This window comes from Chroicocephalus ridibundus, chromosome 3, assembly GCF_963924245.1.
Source record: "Chroicocephalus ridibundus chromosome 3, bChrRid1.1, whole genome shotgun sequence".
Classification (NCBI taxonomy): domain Eukaryota; kingdom Metazoa; phylum Chordata; class Aves; order Charadriiformes; family Laridae; genus Chroicocephalus; species Chroicocephalus ridibundus.
The window spans coordinates 17,980,131-18,003,233 of NC_086286.1; the positions used below are offsets into that span (position 1 = coordinate 17,980,131).

At 40.2% G+C, this 23,103-nt stretch overlaps 1 protein-coding gene across 7 annotated transcripts in view; it reads left to right on the plus strand.

Annotated features, from left to right (window-relative positions):
* Positions 1 to 23,103, plus strand: part of ENAH (ENAH actin regulator) — a 100,109-nt gene that overhangs the window by 73,083 nt on the left and 3,923 nt on the right. For 2 of the 7 annotated variants that reach the window (XM_063328201.1, XM_063328203.1), the window contains 10 exons: positions 3,439 to 3,758; positions 4,982 to 5,782; positions 7,656 to 7,963; positions 8,232 to 8,371; positions 8,785 to 8,839; positions 9,164 to 9,212; positions 12,452 to 12,518; positions 14,994 to 15,056; positions 19,269 to 19,347; positions 22,077 to 22,134. In XM_063328201.1, coding sequence (XP_063184271.1) covers positions 3,439 to 3,758; positions 4,982 to 5,782; positions 7,656 to 7,963; positions 8,232 to 8,371; positions 8,785 to 8,839; positions 9,164 to 9,212; positions 12,452 to 12,518; positions 14,994 to 15,056; positions 19,269 to 19,347; positions 22,077 to 22,134 — 1,940 coding nt within the window. The remainder of the gene's footprint in view (positions 1 to 3,438; positions 3,759 to 4,981; positions 5,783 to 7,655; positions 7,964 to 8,231; positions 8,372 to 8,784; positions 8,840 to 9,163; positions 9,213 to 12,451; positions 12,519 to 14,993; positions 15,057 to 19,268; positions 19,348 to 22,076; positions 22,135 to 23,103) is intronic. The other 5 variants (XM_063328204.1, XM_063328206.1, XM_063328207.1 and 2 more) reach the window with 5 other exon arrangements.

Below are 23,103 nucleotides of genomic sequence, written 5' to 3' on the forward strand. Positions count from 1 at the left end.
GTAACAGTACCTACGCTGTGTATGACTGACGTGCTGTTCAGTTTTATAGCACTGTCTCAACTATTCAGTGTAAATTAGCTCTTAGATTCCAGTAATTCACACCTTTAAAATAATAAGAATCACTGTGCCTTGGCATAATTCACTACAAGATGGTTTTCTGGGGCATTTTTAGTATCTTTTTAGCTTTTTTAAAAGTTGTCCTGATAGCTAGAATATTTTGCTTTCTAAAGCTGAAGGATTTTCATGTGTTGCTTTCACAATGTTCTCGAGTGTTCCCATGCTTTAGAACTACCAACGTCTTGACATTTCGGAAATGCTTCAGCTGATGTGTAATGACTCTATCTAATGTTCTAATACTTTTGCATAATAATAATTTTGATCTCTGACAAAATTTTAAAATAAAATCACATTATCTAATGCTAACTAAACACAACCAGGGGGGTTTAATGCAAACAAATTTATCCTTTTATTTGTTTATTTTTTTAATTAGCAGAATGAGTTCTTAATCTTTTTAAGCTACAACTGTTACGTTTGTTAAGCTGTGGTTCTTAGTTTGAAATTCATCCTGGCTCATTAAGTTGCGTTGAAGCAACTTGATTGCATTACTGGCATACTGATCTTTTGACCTGTGCCATTTTTGGTTTTCCATCTGAAAGGTTTATTAAAATCCTTAAAAGTACTGTAAAACAGTAGTGGGTTGTGGTGGTGTTTGGAGGCTTTTTTTTATTGGGTGAGTTGTTTTTTTGTTTTGGTTTATTTGTTTTGGTGGTTTTTCCTTGTTGATGAAGGGATGCTTCAGCGATATATAATGAGAATAATTTAAACCTAGAATCATTCTCCAGGATGGTGTATTTAATCTTGTATATCTCACTGAATGGGAATTTTATATAAGATAGGAAATGTCTGCGAAGTATTTTACTGCCCTCTCTTGGTAGAACATTTCTATTGTAAGGAACAAGTTTGTTGATAGTTTTTATTTGTACGTTTAAAAAAATTCTGGTTTTATTCCTTTATTTCCTGAAGAAATGGAAAATTAAGATTCTTTTACAAAAATAAAATGTTAAATAGTGAATCACTCAATATTTATTTAATAATGAGAACTTTTTCATTTAGGTCCTATGTAGGTGAAAGTGGTTGTCTCACTGCTGTTTATATCTTAGTAGACAGCCAGTACAGTTTGGTAGTGTTGATTGCTGACCGAAATATTTTTTGCTTCGGATAGAGGTTAAAGTGTATAAACTCCTGGGCACCTTTTGTTATGACACGTGGGCATTGTGTCTTTTCTAGGTAGAATATGCTTGTTTCTGGCAAATGAATGAAAAAGAATGAACAAAATAAACAAAAGCTGCTTTGGAGACTTAAATGTTGACTCCCGCTGTGAATAGCCTTTTAGCTACAAACATCTGTGCATCTACCTCTCCTTTACAGAAGAAGAGCCTAAGATGACCACACTGAAGTTAGACATGATGAAAACCCGGCCTTCCTCTAATAATAGATTTTTATCTGAGGGAGAAAGAGCACATAATAAAACTAGAGCAAGCAAAAATGTAATACCAAAAATATTTTTAATATCCCTTTTGGAGCTTACATTTCTGTGGTTTATATTGTATTCTGTTGATATTTTGTAGAAATTCCCTGCTGGTTCCAAATATGTATCAGTCGATTACCAGATTTTTTGGTGGACTTCAGAGGCTTAAAATCAAACATTTAACAAGCTGAGTTGCAGCCCTAATTTCTTAGTGACTGCTGTCACAACTTTGTTATATGGGAGAGCAGGAGCTGACGGAAGAACTGCTACAGGAGCAGAACTATTTTGCAGCTTCTGATGATGTTGGGTGACAAGTTGAGTAGGGAAAAGTCCTTTTGGTGTACGTAACTGGAACTTAATTGCCTATAGCAATTATGAAAATTCAGTATTTAAAAGGGGATTGGGTAGTTTGGGTTTTTTGTTTATTTTTTAAAGGAAAAACATTGTTCTGAAAGAGGACGGACATCAATAGTAGCAGTGTATGAGCTGGGGTTTCCAGTTATGCCAGTATTTTCTGAGCGTGAATAGGAATGAAGTAGCTGAAGTTCCCTTAATTTTCAGGCTTCAGTTTTACATGGCTCTAAGCATATAGTATAGAATTACTAATGACCTTTCCAAATAAGATTGCCTAGTGGCAGTCTATAGAAAACACATATCTAGTAGCTTAAGGTGTCAAAATTTAGGTCTCCTTTTTGCTTTATAGTTAACAGCAGTGTGTGCTTTGTTCAGAAGCTGTCTTCAGTTTGCATCTGAGGCGTGGCAGAAAAGATGGCTGTGTGCTTTATATACAAGTTCTTCTTTTTAAATGTCATAATTTTTTGAAAATAAGAATTCAAATAGAGGATGATAACTAACAAGATTTTTCAGTGGTACTTATTGACGGGAACATACTGGCCACAGCTTTGAGGAGGATGTGCCTAATTTTTCTTTTAGCAGGGAGTTCATTCAAGAGATGAAGAAGCTTTGAAAATCAAAAAGCTATCTTTCAGCTGACTGGAAGCATGTATCTTATTTGAATATAAATTTATATTTTCAAAATAAAAAAAAAATATTCAAAAGTTTTGGGGAAAGAAGCAATAGGCTTTTCCCATTCTATTTTTGCAGGGTAGTCCTTTGTTTCAACCAGCCTAGTGGGTTTGTCAGCAAATTATGTTGCTTCCTGTACCTGGCTTTTACTTGTTTTCTTCCTCTCCATGTGTTCCCCCTCTCTGCTTTCCTTTGTAAAGACCCCCGTGAGCTGGAAATCCTGCCAGCTCCCTGCAGCGTTTCCCTGGCTGTTGCAGCCTCAGTTTCTTTTCCAACGATGTCCAGTTCTCCCTCACTGCCGGGGCGTTTTTGTCTTGATGCCGGTTAAACTGTATGTGCACGTAGTAGTATGCAGGTGACGAGGGACACGTATATATTTTAATGCTTCTGTAAAATTTGGATAAATACTAGCTGACTAGTTTATCTGAAAAACTTAATTTGTTTGGGGGTGAGGGTTTTTTTGCTGAGTATTTGTGTTACTGCTGTTTCACTGTACTTTTATTCACTGCTTCGAGGATAAAATACTGTGCAAAGAACAAATGTAACTTCATATCCCAAACTGGGAAGATTGCATCAGTTAGTAAATTATCAGCAGCCGCTTTCTGTTCTTACCACTTGAAAGCTGTCTCTTGGAATGTTAAATTAGTTAAGAGGAAATTTGATCTATGATTCTTTTTACTGTAAGCATAATGCAACTCTTATTATCCATCTCAGAAAAAGAACACGTAGAGTTAAGAATTTTATGTAGGTACAAACGCTGTGCTTTTGTTCTCACTGGTGCAAAGATTGTGGATAACTTTATCTGTTCTTGTCCTCTAACAGTTGCTTGATATTTTTGGTTTTCGCTTTGCAGCTTAGTCTTTTTCCTTTTTTCACGATTGTAGACAGTTGCAAGAGCAACAGAGGCAGAAGGAGCTGGAACGGGAGAGACTGGATCGTGAACGAATGGAACGGGAGAGGCTGGAGAGAGAGAGGCTAGAAAGGGAAAGACTTGAAAGAGAGCGCCTAGAACAGGAGCAACTGGAGAGAGAACGGCAAGAAAGGGAACGGCAAGAACGCCTAGAAAGGGAGAGACAAGAGAAGGAGAGGCAGGATCGAGAAAGACTTGAACGACTTGAACGGGAAAGGCAAGAAAGAGAACGGCAAGAACAGTTGGAAAGGGAACAATTGGAATGGGAAAGAGAGAGAAGAATTTCAAATGCTGGTAAGAATTTCAAAACTGAGTGTATTCAAGTACCAGACTGCTCTTTATGTGTTTGGGTGATGAAGTGGGAGAGAAGCAACAAAGGGCAGTGAGTACGCTTGTGCAACAAGAGTCAGTACTTCAGGCTTGTATTTGCTGAAATTGCTTCCTTTTTATGGCAAGAAGTCCAAGATCTTTGACTTTCCTGTCATAATTTTCCATTAACTCTGAAATAATTTTTTGGGTACTATTTGCTCACTCTATTGTGTACTCTCAGATTACTTGAAGAACTTGAACCATATTGGGCACCTCCAACATTGGTTAAAGTATGATGAGTTAAAATTTCTAAATACCTTATCATTGCTTGCTCTGTTAAACAAGATGTATTCTCATGACATAATTTGGGGGGAAAAAAAACCCCAAACCCGAACATATCAGGTTGAGTGCGTTAATGTAGAAGGTATGTACCTACGTAAGGCAAAGTAATAGTGTGAGAAATGCCTTTCAGTATAACGTCTTGCATAATTTATCATTGTAGTGGCATTTCAGTGAAACGTATTATATGTATTTGTAACTAAGATAATGCACTGCCTGTGGATATCCAGCGATAACTGAAAGCTTTCTCATTTTGGTATTATAATGGAATATTAGTCAAGCACTTGGTTGTTCTTTAGTAACAAACTCAATTTACATAGGTCAGCTCATGGTAAAAGTCAAGGTACGCTATGTAAGAGGTAGTAGTCACTTTAGAGCAGAGGATTTTATTGGTAGTTTTATTCCAAGTACTTTCAAGTTTGCGATGGAGCTTTTTCTGGGGAAGAGAAGATGGTACCTACTTGCTGCCTATGGTATGAGTTTTGTTAGTGGAGTTGTAACACATGTTAAGATCACTACACTTGCTTGCAGTTTGCAACCAAACAAGAAGATAAAAGCTGATAAAAGATTGATTAATCAGCCCTGTATCTAATCCATCTCACAGATGGGATTTGAGAAAACTTACTCTAGAATGTACTTGTAAATTTGGATGTTGGCACAAAAATAGTTGGTAAAATTTAAAAGCAGCTGTTGATAATACGTAAAACTTTCCTAACAGTATTTTCACTTGTGCCTAATCCTCTGGTACTAACTGTAGTCTACATTTATACATTTTGTTTGAATGCTGGTTTTGTTGCTTCATTAGCTCCCTTTTTCTCTTTCTCCTTTTTTTATCCTGCCTTTGCTGCTGCTTTCCATCTTCTGTCCAGCTCCATCTTTCGACAACTCCCCGTATAGCACTCCACTTCCTGAATACTCCAGTTGCCAGCCTCCTTCAGCACCTCCTCCATCATATGCAAAAGCAGTCTCAGCACCAATGTCAGAGGCCGCACCGGAGTACGCTGTAGTGACTTCTGCACCACCGACTTCCACTCCCCCTACACCGCCTCTAAGGCACTCTGCATCACGTTTTGCTACATCTTTAGGCTCAGCTTTCCACCCTGTTCTCCCCCATTATGCTACGGTTCCTCGTCCACTGAACAAAAGTTCTCGGCCCCCTTCTCCTGTCAATGCCCCGGCGACTTTGCCTCCAAATACAAAGCCCGTTGCCTGGTCCGCGCCCAGTTTTGCCCCTCTTCCCCCATCTCCTCCAGTCATGATAAGCAGTCCACCAGGCAAAGCCACCGGTCCGAGACCTGTCCTCCCAGTGTCGGCTTCCAGTCCAGCGACCCAAATGTCCACGTCTCCCACAGCTCCTAACGGGCTTCCTGAAAACCTGGCCTATCCGGTTCCTTCACCTTCTACCTCAGGTCCAACTCCGCCTCCGCCACCTCCTCCCCCCCCACTGCCTTCCTTTCCGCCTCTGTCACTCTCTGGACCTCAAGCTTCTCCTTCTCCCAACTCCCCGAATGCCTCGACTCCCTCATCCAAGCCTAGTGTTCTCCCTTCTCCCTCTGCAGCTACCCCTGCCTCTGTTGAGAACTCTCTAAACTCTGTGCTGGGAGACTCCTCTGCTTCTGAGCCAGTCTTGCAGGCAGCCTCTCAGCCGATTGAACCTACGACCCAGCAGGGTAAGGCTTTCTGTTATTGCTACTAATGCACTAACCAGGAATGCAGTCGAAACCAATTGGTATCAAAGCCCGTAACTGCCCCGAAGAATTAATACGATGCTTCCAAAGTTGCAGTGATCTTAATACCACAATGAAATACCGTTTGGAAAACTGGGGTAAGGGAAACTTCAAAGCTCCGTGGAGAAGAGCCAGTGTTCTGTGGCCTGCCATAAGTAAAATTCTGGTTTCTTGAGCTCTCACTTGTTGAATGCTTGCTTGGTAAATCTTGCACTGTTAGTTTATTTGGAACATGGTGTTAATAGGCAGCATCGTTAGTTTCCTGATGGCAGCCAGCATGGAAGAATGGATGTGCGGCTTTGGACATGTGAATGACTTTAAGCAAGGAATAATCTGAATCACTTTGATACTCTGTAGTTTTAAATTTAGAAAGTAGTATGTAGCGCTTGCAGCATTTCTTTCTGGACAGTGGTCACATTTTGATATATGGCTGTATGCACGCGCGCACACACACACACACACACACACATATATATATAGCATATATGTATAGCATATATATATAGAGAGAGAGGGAGACAGGTCTTCCTGTGGTACTCAACCAACCTTTTTCTCTAAAGTCTTTTTAGTTACACTGGTAAAGCAGGTGACAGTCTTAATGGACACTCTACCAATATGATAGAAATGTGTTTTACACGGATGTAAATGTCTTTGTTACCTGAATCCTGCTTTTATATTGATTTAATAGATTTAGGTCTTTGTACGTAAGTCTGCGGTACCTCAGCTAAAGGTGTGGGCAGAGGCGCTCCTGGGGGATGAGCAGACTGTGGCTTCATCACACACAAGCCGTGCAGAGTAGATCCTGTGTGTGTCCTCTTGTCTTAAATGGAGGCGTGAGCTACCCTGGGATGGAGCGGAACTAGGGTGAATGGCCTCACTTGTAGCGTGGAGTAGAAGCGTGCGCTTGGATTGTGAGTGATGCCAACAGAGTTTAAAAGGCTTTTAAATTTGCAAAGTAGGACATCGGGAAGAGTCGTGGGGGAAATTCCTGCCTGCAGAGGTTGCTTAAGGTGGTTGCGCAGCTTTTTTAGTAGCTTTTGTGGCAGCTTGGGCAAGGCAGGGGCAGGATGTCTAGGGCTGTTTTCTTAGTCACAATTTCTTAAACTGTTCCTATAATAATAATACCACCACAGTAATCATCAGAATATTCTCTCTTCAAAACACATTTTGTATTGCATATCAATGTGAATTTAAAGCATTAAAGGAATCATAGATTAAAAAATAAAGAACTTGTTCCTACCAACTTAAAATACGTCAGCCTTCTAACTCACTAATTAGTGTTTGTATTAAATTATTAAAGTTGATTCCTGGAATGTGTTTTAGAGGAAAGACTTTTTGTATACAGCTTAGGAATTAGTGTTGGAACTCAAACAGTTCAAGGGTTCAGGTGTTTGGGTGGTGTGTTAAATGCTCATTAGTACAATGAAAAGTCACTCTGTGTTTAGCACAGTTCAGACAAACAGTGTTGGTCCTGTATGGTCTAGTGCTTGTGTCTTACTTGACTCTTTATAAAAGCTTTGCCTGTTTCCCAGTGTAGGGTTCTGGATTGCAGCACAGAACCTGACTGGAGGGGTTTTGTATGTAAAAGTCTCTGAAGCTGTCTGATCTCTCATAGCATACTATGTAATATTTTTAGTGCATTTAATAAGAATGTTTCTTTCCTGCTGAAACTTGCAGTGTTTTCTTGCCTATAAAAAGGACCCTTACCAGTGTTAATGTCTCATACGCTGAACAAAAGAAGCAATATTTCAGTGGACATAAGATCTTTATTTTCTAAATCCTTAATGTAGTCTGTTTGTTTTCTCTTTGATACTAGGTGTTGTCCAAGGACCACCTGCACCTCCTCCCCCACCCCCTCTGCCCCCTGGCCCAGCTCAGTCTTCAGTAGCAGCCCCACCTCCTCCTGGCCCACCACCACCACCTCCCCTTCCACCTTCAGGGCCTCCTCCACCACCACCACCGCCTCCTCCACTTCCCAGCCAAGTTCCTCCCGTTCCCCTTCCACCTCCTGCTCCCCCCCTCCCTGCCTCTGGATTTTCAGTGGGATTCGTGTCTGAAGAAAATCGCCCTTTAACTGGACTAGCAGCTGCACTTGCTGGAGCCAAACTTAGGAAAGTCTCACGGGTAAATACAACTTTTGTTTCTTGTTCCGATTCCTGGCTCTAAATCCTGTCTTCCTGAACTGCTTGTAATTTTTGTTCAAGATTAATAGTGGTATCAAGACTTTTGGGGTAGGCTTAATTCATCATTAAAAAAAGCATTACAGAAATGTACTACCAGCCTGTCACATTCTTTATACAGTTATTTCTTACTCGTCTGGGAACTTTGCTTCTTTCATTAAGTCGGCTATAATTTTATTTGCACATCTGCTGTTATTTTGTGTGTCACAAAGGGTGAAGACTCCTCCAGTTCAAGTGGAGGAGGAGGAGGCAGCTCTGCTTCATCTAAAACAGACAGTGGCCGTGGAAATGGACCACTTCCCTTGGGAGGCAGTGGGTTGATGGAAGAAATGAGTGCCCTGCTGGCCAGGAGGTAAGGACCTGTTCCTGTGCTCCAGCTGCTTGGTTATCCTAGAGGTAGGATTTTGGGTGCCTGTTTGCAGCTGGCTAAGGATCAAAGAAACTTCGGCATGATCATGGGGTTGCTTTGTGAAGTTGATAACATTTAGTGAATAGCCATTTTTACTTGAGTGTAATCGAGTACTTTTCTTCTGTGTAAGTCTTTGTGCAGCAGTAGGGGAGGAGATACAGACTTCAAGAGGAGAAAGAGTTGCACAGTTGCTTTGGCAGGAAGGCTTTGTCCTTGAAAGTATTTTGAAAGTACTTTTTTAAACACTGATTTTGAATTATCTAGCTATCAAGCTGTGTATGTCTTTAAGTTATACTAAACAACATTCTCCCATCTAAAGCCATGATGATCTTGGTAACTTTTGTCTCTGCTTATAGGAGAAGAATTGCTGAAAAGGGATCAACAGAACCAGAGCAGAAAGAAGACAAAACTGTGAGTGGAGAAATTTTATCTACTTCACGTTATTCAGTACTAGATTATGATGAAGAGTCTAATGGTGTATTTGGGAGATATTTTTTTTTATACTTTACCATATATATATATATATATACACACATAACCACTATTTTGTGAAGTGCCTAGTGCTTGCACATTTTCTACATACAATTGAGCAGAACAATTTAAATCTATATAAAAAGTGGAATAAATATTTGAACAGTTGAGATTAATCTGTTAGATTCACAAGAGTAAAAGGTGGTTTTCTCTTTTCCTCTCCCCTCCCCCTGCCCTTCTCCCTCTCTCCTCTCTTTTATTCAGGAAGAATCAGAGTCTTCAACTTCTAAGGTTTCTTCAACAAGCACACCTGGTAAGTAGCACAGGTTTGTGAACTCTGTGACTCTGTAATGCTAAAACCTGATGATGAATCTCAGTCAGCTGCACTGAATTTTGGAGCCTGTCTCTTCTCCCATGATTACAGTCTGGCATTTTGCTGTAGAAGTGGTCCTGTTTCAGCAGTGTTTCAGAAGATAACAGAAAGAACATCCACTAGAGCACTGCGCTTGGCATAGGTGTCTCCTTTGTCAAACCTACGGGGCCTGTGCACAGAAGGCAGTTGGTATTGAACGGGAAAGCAGTTATCTTTCAGTCCTCGCAGGACATGAGTTGGGACAGCAGTTTGTTTCCTTCAAGGCAGGCATATAACAGCATCAGAGTCGGACAGAAACAGTTGCTGCTTCCAGGTACTTTAGTAAAGATTCCCTCACATGCAAGCGTCCTGTCTACATCAATGTAAGTGCATGGAGTAGAAATTCTTTAAGTGTGATTCCTCTGCTGAGGTATGCTGGTGGCAGAGCTAGGAACTGTGTAGCTAACACTTCTGCTGCAGTTGTTGTCCCAAATCACAGTCAGTAAGTACTGCTGCAGTCAGTAAGTAAAGCTTACGTATCACCAACTCTGTAGTTGGCCAAGATGTATTGTCAGCATGCATATGTATTCATGCCGTAAATGCTTGTGTTACAAGGACTCAAGTGACACTCAATACTTTCTTTTCCTGTCCTTTAGTACTACCTCTTGTACCCTTAGCTTCACTGGCCACCTCCCCCCTACGTGCATAAAGAAGTGGGAGGATGTGCCATATAACCTGCGGTTTATCATCCCAAAAGATGCTGGAAGCAGAAGGCAAATGACAGGGTAGCAAATATACCAGTCTTCAGTATGTTTTAGCTTTCTCTGTTGATTGATTGTCCATGTGTATACTTCTTCACTAGACAGTTCAGCACCTTGATGGTCTGTGGGCCTTAATATTGAAAACTGCTGTAGGGTGAACAAAATCCAGGTGGCCACTGGCTGTGGGATAAAAAGGATAGCTAGGAGCTAAGTGTGTCTTGATGGAAATAACTAGAAAACTGTTAGTACTGAGATACAGCCCATAGTCTGAAGAAATTGGACTGCAAGGCAATAAATGCCTTAATACAAATCAAGTTTTTCATTCTTTTTTTTCCCTTAGCTTAGGAGTTTGCTTCATTGTTAAACACAAAGACGATATTAGCCTTGAGGAAATGACAGCTTTGGGAAGACTTCTAATAATATAGGCCCAAAAGAGGGACATGAAAAACATTGGAAGTGGTTCCATAATTGGTTGTCGTGATAAGAAGCCTCATCAAAATTTTTTAAAATGTCAAATGCATCCAGAGGTTTGACTGTTTCCTCGCAGTGGAGAGATTTCACTTCATTTCTTGATGTACAATGCTCTGGTAATGTTGTGCCTTGTCATTGGAACATGTCTTTAAAATGTTTAAAAGGAATGCTTGGCATACTGAGCAGAGGCCAGGTCAAAAATTTGTGTAATTATGTCTAATTACCACTAATAATATAACTGAAATTGTTATACACTGACTTTGCTAGCATTTACCTCTCTCTTTGGTGTTGCATGTACCCTTCCTACATGCCGTCGTGGTGAACTATCAGAGTTCCCCATTCTTTGTTGGGAGGAGTACGATGTTGAAAGGGGAGACATTTCTGTCCTGAGCTTGGGTCTCCTTGCATTTATTTTGAAACATTTAAACTCTGTTAAGGGGCTGTACTCTCTTCCTCTCTCTCCTGTTGCTTGCAGGGAGAGTTAGGCCATGATTACTTAGACATATTAGTCCTTCTCTGTATACAGTAAATTTCTTTAAGGAGAAGAAACATGCAGTGAAATAAAGCTAAGTAAAACCTAAGTTAAAACATGTTAGGTAATACTAGAAACAAAACAAGCTCAAAACGATGGGATAGGCAACAGATGTAAAACAAATAAATACACCTAAAATCGGTGGGGGGATGGTGGACTGATAAGATCAGTGGTACATTAAAGTCCTGACTAAGTAATGATAGCAAGTAAGTAATAATGATTCACACTATAGAAAGACTCTTCTAACTTGTGCAGATTGCAAATAATGAAAACCTGATCATAAGGAATGAAGCATTTGTGGTGATTGGTACGTCCCAAGGAAGAGCTTAGGTGAGACCACTCAAGGAAGAAAAATAAACTCATTCACCAAACAAGAACACCAAATAAACAGTCCTTAACTGAACTGTTTGCCCTGTTTCAGCTGTGATTTCTCTCTGTCCGCTGTTGACAAACAAAGCTGCACAATAAAGCTAGCTTTCACATCTGAATTTAGATCACTGTAATTAACTCAGGATAGCGAGTCCAAGTTTATTGGAGAGGATTCTAAGCAGAACTGAAAGTAGGCTCCAGAATGGAAAGTGAAGCATAAGCATGTATAAAGATAGGTTGGACTTTTAAAACTTGATTCCGAATTAGACTCGTGTCTATATGGGACATGAAGAAGACCCAGAAGTCCTCTTCTGCAGTGTATAATAGAGTGCTTGCCCATAGAGTGTAAGCTGCCCAGACAGGAGAAGAGATGCACAGTAAAACTTTGTCTAGTATCACAGGTGGTAAGTAAAGAAACTACAATCTCTTCTGGATCCGAGGGCAGTGTACCTTTAGTTTTGAGTCTGTGTTATTTTGAAAAGGGGAAATGATATATTGCAACTTTAGAAGTATCTTTTCAGGGGCAAGACTCCTGTGGAAAATAAATACCTTATAGCTGAAAGGTATTCCAGTTGTGTGAGGTTGTATTATCCCTGCTGTCGCTTCATTGAAATTGACACGGAATTAATTGTATGTAATTCATTAACAGCTCAGGAAAACTCCTTTAGCTTAAAAGCATCTTCCCCCAGTATTTGAAGCTGACTGTTTGGTTGCAGTTCCAGAATTTCATGTTGCACAGATGAAACAATAAGGTCATAAAATACAGGCAGACTTCTCCCAGTTGGATTAAGAATCAAATGGCATTTATGACATCTAGAACAAAAGTGAGACTTCAAGGTGCTATCAGAACATAAATGGCAGTATAACTAAAAATGAGTACATCAGGAGGTAGCTTAATATGAAAGAATTAATGCAATGTAGTAAAAAAACCAAAAACCAAACCAAAAAAAACCACATACAAACCTAAAGAAGGCTGGCTTAAGTTGCCAGGTACTTGAAGTTTCCTCACGTAAATTACACAACAAATAGAAATAGACGGTTTTTAATCTTCTCATTATGTTTTCCAGAACTAACAAGAAAGCCTTGGGAAAGAACAAATACAGTGAATGGAAGCAAGTCACCTGTTATTTCCAGGTACTCCCTTTTGTACCAGCCATCTGTTCGTTACGTTTGCTGTTGTTTGTTGCTCATGCTGCTAAAAATACTGGACTAAAATAGCAAAAATCATCTTAATAATATTAAAAGCAAAATGTATGGATTTAAAATTACTGCTGTGAAACTGCTTTTGGCAGTTTTAATTAAGACAGAAGAGTTGCTTTTGCAGAATGCTAGTAAGAGAAGTTTTTGACAGTAAAGTCAAAAGTAAAACCCAAAAAGATTCTTTAACAATTGCTGGTGTATATCTTCAATTATTAAGGTATATGTTTGCTTACGGCAATGTTTAATTCTCCCTATTTCTTTAAGTTTTAAAGTCTGAAATTTCCTGCAAGGGAAAGCCAAATTCAGTGCTGTGATTCATATATGCAGTAGTAAATCTAATGAATAGGTTTTCTCCTTTCTGTTTCTGTGCTAGTCGTGGAATGGTTATCTAGATATTTAAGCCATCTTGGTAAGATTTGCTTCAGTGACAATTTTCAGTAGCGGTGTCATACCGATCCAAGGAAGTCCACCCTAAAGAAGTGTAGAAATACTATACATCCTTAAGTGCGTTAACCAGTCTTTGGTAACATGTCATCTGGAACTTGGGTAGGCAGTGGGCATTTCCATAGGCATTTTCGGTAATACAAAAGAGTGAAATGGCTGCTTTACCAATTCTTTTTTATTTTTTTGAGGTATATTTAATTGCTGCTTTCATTAAGCAGAAGGCCTGTGGTTCATTTCAGAATTCCTGTATATTCTGTGTACAGAGGTTAAAGGATTCTGACCTGTGATAATCTGACAAAGTTACCTGAATTTCTTGAGAGAAGACAAAAGAACATGTTAAACTTGAGAAAGCTGTGTTCTAAATGACTTGAATTCTCCTTGAAATTCTGGCCTGTTGGAAACAGCTGTGCAAGATTTGGTGAATAGAGAAGAAAAACCAATCATTCTCTAAGTGGCATTACTTGTGGTCGAGGTTGCCATTGAGTTCTTCAGTTTTAAAAAGCGGCACTAAACGCTCTCAGCCTATATCAGTATCCTTGTCTGTCTTTCAGCAATAAGCAAGTCCAGGAGCTTAAAATGTCTGCAGCCATGATTCTGGTTGCTTGTTTTGGTTTTTGTCAGAAAGTAGGTGACATTGGTGGTGATGTCCTCTCTGCTATACTGTCAGTGTAACAAAATACTGTTTTACCTTAGCCTTGACTTCCCCCTACCTTCTTCTCCCTCACCCCCGGAAGGTCTTACCTGCTCTAACCGAGGTCTCTTGTTTTCAAGCAGACAAAGGTATCAATACATGTCACAGAACTTGTCACAGAAATAGCTTTTGTAAGAAATCCTAAAGAGCATTTTCATATGAAGACAGTTGCTGACCTGGGCCTTTGGATATAAATACCCTGTGGATAAGCAATTGAAGAAAGGAAAGTGAAGGGATTCATAAACAGGGCAACTTTCCTTATCAGACTCCTTTGGGGAGTCTGGGATGTCTTTAAGTCTTCATTCTGCGTGTCCCTACAGCTGTAGCTTCTTGTAAACTGTTTTATGTCTCATTGATCTTGTTCCAACCGGTGAAATTCAGGTGTCACTGAGGGCTGTTTAAAAATGTTTTCTGACCTAGAGGAGTACAGAGATTTTGAGACGTCTCTTGAGATGTATTAAGAAAATCTCTCCATCATGCTTTTGTCTTCAGTCATCCAATGGAAAACGTTGACAGAAATCAGCTTGATGAGAGCCTTACTGGCTGTATACTCTAAAAGTACTTACAAAATAAGAATTCCTTGTTTATTGGATGTCAGTATTATTTTCCAGTGCTGTCATAACCTGCTGGAAGGTTCAATAGCATATATTTTAAGACTGCTAGTACAGTTTTCTGGTCAATGTTGACACTTTACCTTGCCAGGATGAGGAATGTTTCATGGACTGAGAAAGAAAAGGTATTAGGAGAAATCTCTTGAATGTCCTTGCACTTTCCTTAATTCTCTACAGTCGTCAAGCCTGCCTCAGCAAGCAGCTCATTAAAGTAACTTTCTTTGAGTGAGTGAGTCAAAGGGGGCTGCTATTTGAAACACTAACACTGTGGTTGCCACAAGGGGATATCTTTCACCTGGTAAGCCTCAAGAACCTGCTTCTGACCTCTGCAAAGAGGATATGAGTCATTTATGGGGATTAAACAAAGCATGCCTATGAAACTGGCAAGTAAGAAACATTTTCTCTTCAGAGCTTCCAAACCGGTAGACAATGGAGTTGTTATTCAGAATGAACGTTCTAAGTATTTTAAAATAACTAGTGTCCTGTTTAAAATCAGGCCTTTTTTTGTAGCGACTTAAGCTGCGTGCTTTTAGTATTTCCTGAAACATTCAAATAGAACTCATGGAATATAACTAGTTAAACTCCATGGTATTTAAGGTACTAAAACTGAACATAATTAATACCTATTATAGCTTGTTAAGGTAGTGTTTCTCCCCTTCGTAGACGGGAATCTCCGTGGAAAAATCTGCTTGCTTCTGAAAACAGGTTCTATGATTCATTAAACAGGTATCATCCTGTTGGGATTTGAGACTTTGTAATAACCATTTTGACCAGTTCAGGGTTGGACTTTTCCTACATGGATTGGTAATCACCACAGGCATGACCAGGTTCCTCTTCACATTTTGTTCAGTTGAGCCCATTTTTAGACTGGTTAAAAGCAGATGGTGCCAAAGGCAAATTGAGATGGCTTGAGAACCAGCTATGAATTCATATTAAATACTGGTTTTCTGGCAGACACCACCTGCAAAAGTTCAAATTCCTGTTGGATGTGCCAAGATTTTGTGAACCTTTTGCAGAGTTTTGAGAATCAGGTTTCCAAAAATGTAAGTTTAAGTGCACAGGAATAGCAATTAATTTTCCAGGTGAGTTTTCACATCAATTTTTCACCAATTAAGTAAAGATAAGCAATAGATTTTGCTGAACTTAAGCATTGGAAAGGGATAAAAAAAAAAAAAGGACTTGTTAAACATAAATTTATGTTTCTGTTGGGAACATATTCACAAATTAAATTAGCATCATGTACATTTTAAGCTGTAGATCTCAGTTTCACTCTCTGTAACAGTAGTCATAAAATACTGACATCGAAAGCTTTCAGGTTTTAAGAGCTTTCCACAGGTAAACGCGTTACAGAGCCCCTCAGAATTACTGGGTCAGATTCCAGCTTTGTTTTTCATGAAGGCAGTCATTGTGGTGACTACTTAATCTTTTGTATGAAAAGTTCCCCTTCTAGCTACTTACCTTGGGTGGTGTATTCTGCATGTTGGCATGAATAAAATCTTTATCTTGCATGCTTGATTTAAGGTGTTCTAGGGCCTATTGAGGTTGCCTCACTCAACTGTTAGGCAATGCTATGAAAAACCACACGGGAGAGCTCTTTAGCCACTTAAGGTTCCAATGGTTGGGATGTTTCATTTACTAAATTTCAACACTTAGTATATTACTTAATGGCAACTGCAGTCACCATTAATGTTTCTTCTGAGCAAGCCGAAGAAGGAAAAAAGGATAATTTGGGGGGGAAGAAAGCTAGAATTGCCCGAGATTAAAAATTATCTAGTTCACAAATTACAGTCTTTCATATTTGACTGAATGAAGACTGTCTTGAATTTTGGAAAGGAAAAATGGAATACGTTCTTAAGAATGAGTGGTAGAGTTTATAAACAGGGTTTCCTGTTGAGCTCTTTGTAGATAGCAAGAGTATACGGCATATGATTGGCAAAGCTGTCTTTTTTTATTCTAAAGATCTGAAGTAAAAGAAACAAGACAGTCTAGCTGGGGAGAGCTATTCTTTAAAATTTCATTAAAATATTAGTCATAAGTAATTTTATTAAAATATTGAAGTATATTCTTGTTTGGGTTCTTCCATTAAGGCGTGTAGTAGGTCTTTGTTATCGCTTCTCAGGAATTGCATTTGGGAGGACACTAATTCTTTTTTCAGTCACATTGGTTATATGTTGTAATGCCATAGTGTGTATGGGAACAAAGTGATTGTGAGTGGAAATGGTCAGAACCTATACATGGAGAAACTGAAAAACTCAAGCTATCCTACTTGGAGTAAGTCAGTGTTCACAGTTTCAGGTGTAAACTGCAAGTAACAGTTTAAATATCGGGTATGCGATGAAGTAGCAATTGCCAAAGATGTCATCTTGATGAATGTTTTTGAGCCAGGAATTCTTTCACAAGGTACTAAGCACTATCAGTATCTAAAGAGTTCTGTAAAAGATCTCAAACTGTGGTTTGTCTTCATAGCATTAGCACACGCTGTAGACCTTTTGGTGGTTACAAGGTGAATTCTATTTTCCAGCTTCTTCAACTATCAAGTTATTGAATATTTTATCTTCTGTCTTACTCGGTGGATCGTGTATTTCATTTCGGTGTGTTTCAAGCAATAATAACAACGTCAGCAATTTCTCTCTTGGAACTGAGGTTTAGATTCTGTAAATAGCTGTAGCGACAGACTGTTGTGATCCCAAGGGGAGAACCAAGCTGGTGTAACAGCACAGGATGTTCCTGCACCTCTGCTTTGATGCACAGTCCTGCAGCAATGGGACACTTATACATTCCTTTCTGCTGACTCGTTCTGCATGGTTAATTACTGGCAGTTTTTCCCCTAAATAGATACCACTAGGCTTAACATAACTAACTTGCCAGTGCACAGAAATGATCATGAAGGGGTAAAACAGTTGTTGAGAGGTTTCTACCACCTGCACAGGAGTTACTGCCTTTGAAAAGATGGATGGGCTCAGGTGTACCAATTTAAAATGTCCTGTCACCAGATAGCTTGATAGCTACGAGAGTGTAGGAAGGTTTTCATGAATTTTTTGAATGTGCTAGGCTCTCCAGTGACACAGACATGCCCTGTTACAGGTTAGGGGGAGGTAAAATAGGCAACTCTTCTGTCCCATATTGATTATTAACATTTTTCATGCTGGAAACCTACAAGAGGTGAAAATATCTGCTGGAGAGCACAAACCTGAGAAAGTTTCTCTAATATCAAAACGACTTTTTAGTGTGGATGCCCTTTTCTGTTGGCAGTCACATTTTGAGTGCTTTGCTTCAGTTAGCAAATCAGAAAATAGTCCATTCAGGTTATAAAAGTCATCAAGACAATCCCATATGAGGGTCATTCTGCTCATACTGAACAAAGACAGTGTAATCAGACAATGGAAGCTGAAAGTAGTGGTTTTGTAAAAGCAAAGAAAGAAATATGTTTATAGGTTCACTATTCTTTTCCTTCTGAATGAGAACAGAGCTTTTTTTTTTGTTAGCTAAATTAAAAATACACAGATAAATGGAAAGCAATAAGGCAATGGATGTACTGCTGGTGTACCTCACACATTTGGCTTTATCCTGAAAAAAAAGATAGATTTTTATACTGTGTATTTGGGAGAAGATAAAGTGCAAAACTCTGCTTTTCCTGCTGTTTGCTCTTTTTGTTCCTGGCCACCTTCCATTGTAATAAATAAGGCTGCACCTTCAGGTAATAAATCCAGAAAAATGCAGTGTTTAATGAATTCCTCCTATGTAAGAATTTGGAAGCGAGATCCTGAGTTTAGGCCAGGCTTTTTTGTTCAGTGATGCCACATACAAGGACAATGAAATAGGACCCAGTTTAACCTACTAATACTGTGCCCTTCCTTAATGTTAGCATTTTGTGATAATTCTAAACAGCGGGGAAACCTCTTGACATGATAAAATTGCTGACAGTTCAACAGCGTCTTTTCGGCTTAACATTTTGTACAGTAATGGAGAGAGGATGTTAGCCAAGGTGTAAAAAGTAATTAAGAACTTCCCTCCCTCTTTCTCCCACCCCATCCATCCATCCCTCCCTGCTTTGGAGAACGATTTCTGTATTCCCGCTGTTAGCATCTAGGTTCTGTCTCTGCTCATAGCTGTAGGTATACAAGGCCCTGTGGAAGCGTAGTAAGTTCAGGAGTCTAAGTTATGCCTGGTATAGGCAGGAGGGGATCAGAAAAGAGAAGTGAGAAGGGAGAGGACTCCCTTCTTCTGCAACGTGTCTTAAAAATGCAAGGTGATCCCAGAAAGCAAGTTTTTGATGTCTTAGAGTATTACATAAGCAAACATTGAACATGACATAGTCCAAAACACTATAACTTCCTCTCAAGTATTATCTTATAAATCTTGCTGCTCTTACAATATTTGCTTTCAGTAGCTTTAGAAAGCAAGACATAGAATAATTTAGGTTGGAAAGGAGTTAGATGAGGTTGCTCAGCCATGTCCTGTCAAATGTTGAAAATCTGCCAGATTGATTCCACAGCATTTATGCAGTTACAGCATCAACATGTAGTCATTAGTTAGTGGGAGTGTTTCTTTGAGAGGGCCTCTTTTGAAATGAGTAAGCAGCTGAAAAGGGAGAAGGGAAAGTATTTGACATTGGAAGGCGTTCAGCTTTTCATGCCTGTTATGAAAAAAACACTGACAGTGAAATCTGTCCGCTACTTGAAAAGTTCTTGGTTTGAACTAATAACTCTTATGGTAATTTGTATTTCCAGTGTGTGGAAAATGTTCTTGGTTGTTGCTTTCTATTCTGTGTGGAATTTGGGTCTGCCTGACTTTCCCACCCTCCCACTCCCAACATATTTTTTTTCATTCTGATTCTTTACTGGTTTTGGTAGACGAATGTTAGCAAGTTTGATGGGGAAGTCCTATGTATCCTGTAATGAGTGACCAGTAATTCATGGATGTGTTTTTGTACTGCAGACCAAAATCTACACCAACGGGGCAACCCAGTGCCAATGGAGTACAGTCAGAAGGTCTAGATTATGACAGATTGAAGCAGGTATGTATATAATGCTTTGAATAGAAAACTTGGGTATAAGGACTTGTAGCTGTCCAATACCAGTTTATAACTGTTTTGTTAACTAGTTCCGAACTAAAATAATGATTTAGTAATTATTAGTCGTTTTTCCCCAGACATGTTTCAGTATTTAAGAGCTTTAACTTGTAGGATGCTTTTGCATTAGGCGGCACACGCAAGATGGTGTTGATACTGTGGATGGAACTGTGAAACTGGTTTGCCTGGAAAACCTTTCCTTCTCTTCTCTCTGCTCAAACAAGCAAACAAACAAACAACAAGCCCTCAGAACATTTCTAGCAGAACAAGTATCACCATGTTTTAGATCGGATGTGAGCACCCGTGGTCATGAGTTTGGTGATGAAAGAACATCCAGTGATACCACCTTTTGTCCAGCTATCCTGGCTAAGAGCAGAGGAGAGTTTTGTGGGAAGAAGGCAGCAGCCGCCTGCTGTTAGATGAGGAAAAGACGTTATGGGATGCTTTGGAAATTGTTTGGTAACAGTTACCTGTAGGTGACAGGCCTTCGTGAAGTACATTTGCCAAACAGACCAACCTGTGCAACCAGAGGCTCAGTAAGGGATGTCTTGTGGCTTGTGTGAAGGCAGGAGCTGTCATTTAAGAGTGTTGATGATCTGCAGACTGAGCAGACATTGCACGCTCCTAAGAACAGGAGTCCCCAGCGGAGCAAGTGACTGTCAGGTATTTGTGTTCCTCTGACCCTTGAGAAGTCCCCTGTTGCTGAGGAAGTCCTAAGGTGGCAGGTGCCTTAGGTGGCAGTCTTGAGGACACGTGGTATGGTGGAGGTAGCTGGTCTGCTGATGGCTTGGGCAAAAGCGGTAGTGCGCTTTCTCAGTGCCAGTCTGAGTTGTGTGGTATGGGGAGTCATGTTTGAGGTCTTAGCACCATGTTTTGGCCATATTTGTCTGTGCTGAGCTAGTGGAAGCTCCTTTTCTTGGGGAGCATGTTGAGATGGTTCTAGTTACTTTTCTGGCAGATACTGAGTACGCAGTGTATTGCGGGTGGGATCTGCCCCTTTTTCCAGGAAAGGCTCTGCTGAAGCCAGATCCCTGTCCTTAAAAAGGGGAGTGATGTGCTTGCTATTGCAGGGGAATTGTGAGTTGAATTGTGGAGTTGGAGGTGAGGGATCTTCCTCAAGAGCTATTTGGATCAGTGGTCCCTGAGTGGGGAGGGAGGTTCGTGGGCCGGGGAGGTGGGGGCACCTCAGCGGTTGCTTCTAGAGTGGAGGGGTCCAGCTTGGTGGTTGGTTCTAGAGCAGAGGGGTCAGATCAGTGGTTGGTTCTAGGCAGGTGGGGTGGTGCCCTAGCTCAGTGTTTGGTCCTAGAGCTGAGGGGTCAGATCGGTGGATGGCTCTAGAGCAGGGGTCCCAGCTCAGTGCATTGTTCTGGAGCAGAGGGCCCAGCTCAGCCATTTCCAGAGTCTGTTCTAGCTCAGTTGTTGGTTCTAGAATGGGTTGTGGCCTATGGGCCACAAGTTCAACGGGTGCTCCTGTTTTGTCATCTCATGAGGATTTGTGGTACTCTTGCTAAAGCTTCTATGAAATGCTGGTGATGACAGTAGTCTGGCTGCTTTCTTTTTTTCTTCTGTGTGTGGGTTTGTTTTTTTTTCCCCTGGGTTGCTTTTTTTTTCTTCTCTGTGGTTCTTTTGAGTTGAAGGCACAGAGGATGGGGATCCTATCACCCCATAAAGCACAGCTCTCCCGAGTTTCCAGCACGCTGTCGCACACTGCCTCTGTTAAGATTCTTTTCTCCGGAGGCACAACCATCTCACACTCTATTTCTACTGGATACATGGCAGGATCTTACTTGCTGCTGCCCTTCCCAGCAACTGGTGGCCATGCTCCTGCTCCAGGGCTTCTTGCCACTTGTCCAAGAGTCCTGTCTAACACTTGGCGCATTGGGAGACCTACCTTGGCAGCTTTTGTACATGCTCTTATGCCAGGAATGACTTCAGGCAGGGAAGTGTGTCCATGTTTGTGTCTTCCACCAACAGCTCATAAAGGACTCAACAAGCGTAGAGTACACTGGAGTAATTGCACGCTCCGTTGCAAACAGCATGCTAACCCCAAAGCTGAAACAGAAACAGCTGAAATCTGGATAAGTTTTCTGCTGACTACAGATTTGGCCAGGAGGTGACAGTCTCCCCTGCAGAAACAGACACTACCCCTCATTCTACTTTTAAAAACATTGCCACCAAATCACCAGTTAATATCACTTAGATGAAAGGATGGAGAAAACAGCAAGCACTTCACTCCATCACCTTCATTCCCAAGTATTCCCAAGTATTCCACTTTGGCAACTGGGAATACATTGATAACTCGATTCCCCGCCCCCCCCTTTTTTTTTCTTTGAATATTTCCTTGGCTGGCATTTTTTAGGTAGGTACTTTTTTTGCATTCCTAACTTCAACATGTCCCTTCTCCTCTCGTAAGTTCTACAAGAATCAATTTGTAGGACTTCTGCAGAAGGCTGTTTGGGTTTTGTGGGTTTTTTTTCATTGTACCTGCATTAAGAATGTTTTAGGGATGCTTTAGGTTTGGGGAATTAACTTGGAAGATAAAGGCTGGGTTACAGATTTCAGAAGGGTTAAAGGTTGGAAGAATTTCAGATTTCTCTCTGCAGAAAATCACAGGTGGCAAAACTAGTCCGTTCATGTTGCAAAACTAACCTACTATTTATGCTCTGACACCATAGGACATTTTAGATGAAATGAGGAAGGAGTTAACGAAATTAAAGGAAGAACTCATTGAAGGTAGGTATCAGTCTGCTGCTGTTGTTCAGTCTTGCAGTAAGTAGCTACAATTGCACAGCAATGTAAATATAACATGTTTCTAAGCCAGAGAATATTGGTAAAGTAGCTTTGTTGTTAGTCTGGTCGCATATTGCCATTTGTGCCAGACCTGTTCTGATCGATGTGCTTGTATGTTTTATCTCCTGTGCTTTTTTGTTTTAATAGCACATTGACACCAAATAGCGTCTTGTAAAAGTGGTTGAAGGGATGTTGTATTTGAGTGATTTGCAGTTATCCCTGTATCACGTGGTGTTAGGTGGGTTATTTTTAAATAACCCAGAGCTTCTGAGGTGCATAGTTCAAAACTCAGTAATATTCAGACTAGGATTGTGCTTTCAGTCTTTTCCTCTTTGGTCTGTAACGTAAGAATCAAAGAAAAGAACTCTGACAATTTTTATTTTTATTTTAACAGAAGATATTTTACTGTGTAGTCTTCTGTAAGTAAGGGAAATTATTGAGAAAGAATAATCTTAAAGGTCCACCAGTCAAGAAATAAATAAAATTCTGCTTTTAGTGCTGTGTGTACTTTTTTGCTTTGTGGAAAGTACCAACATAAAGTACGGAACAAAACCAAAAAAAATTAATATAATTTAGTGATGGTTTTTGTCAGAGTTAGGTTGATGGTTGGACTAGATGATCTGAAAGGTCCCTTTCAACCCAGGCAATTCTGTCATTCTTATATTAAACTGATACCACTGCTGGTAAAATATGTCATCTACTGATGTCATAGGAAAAAGAGCCGGCTGGTTTTGGGCTGCAGAGGATGCAGTGCTTTGCCCTGTATTTTGGCTCTGCTGTGTACCGCAGCCTTTTAGAACAGTGCGATGCAAACAAGGGAGGGCACTGAGGCTGCTCTTAAACCAAAAAAAAATAAAATAAATGAACCCACACATATACTCCTTGATAACCCCAGGGGTATAGTGATTGTCA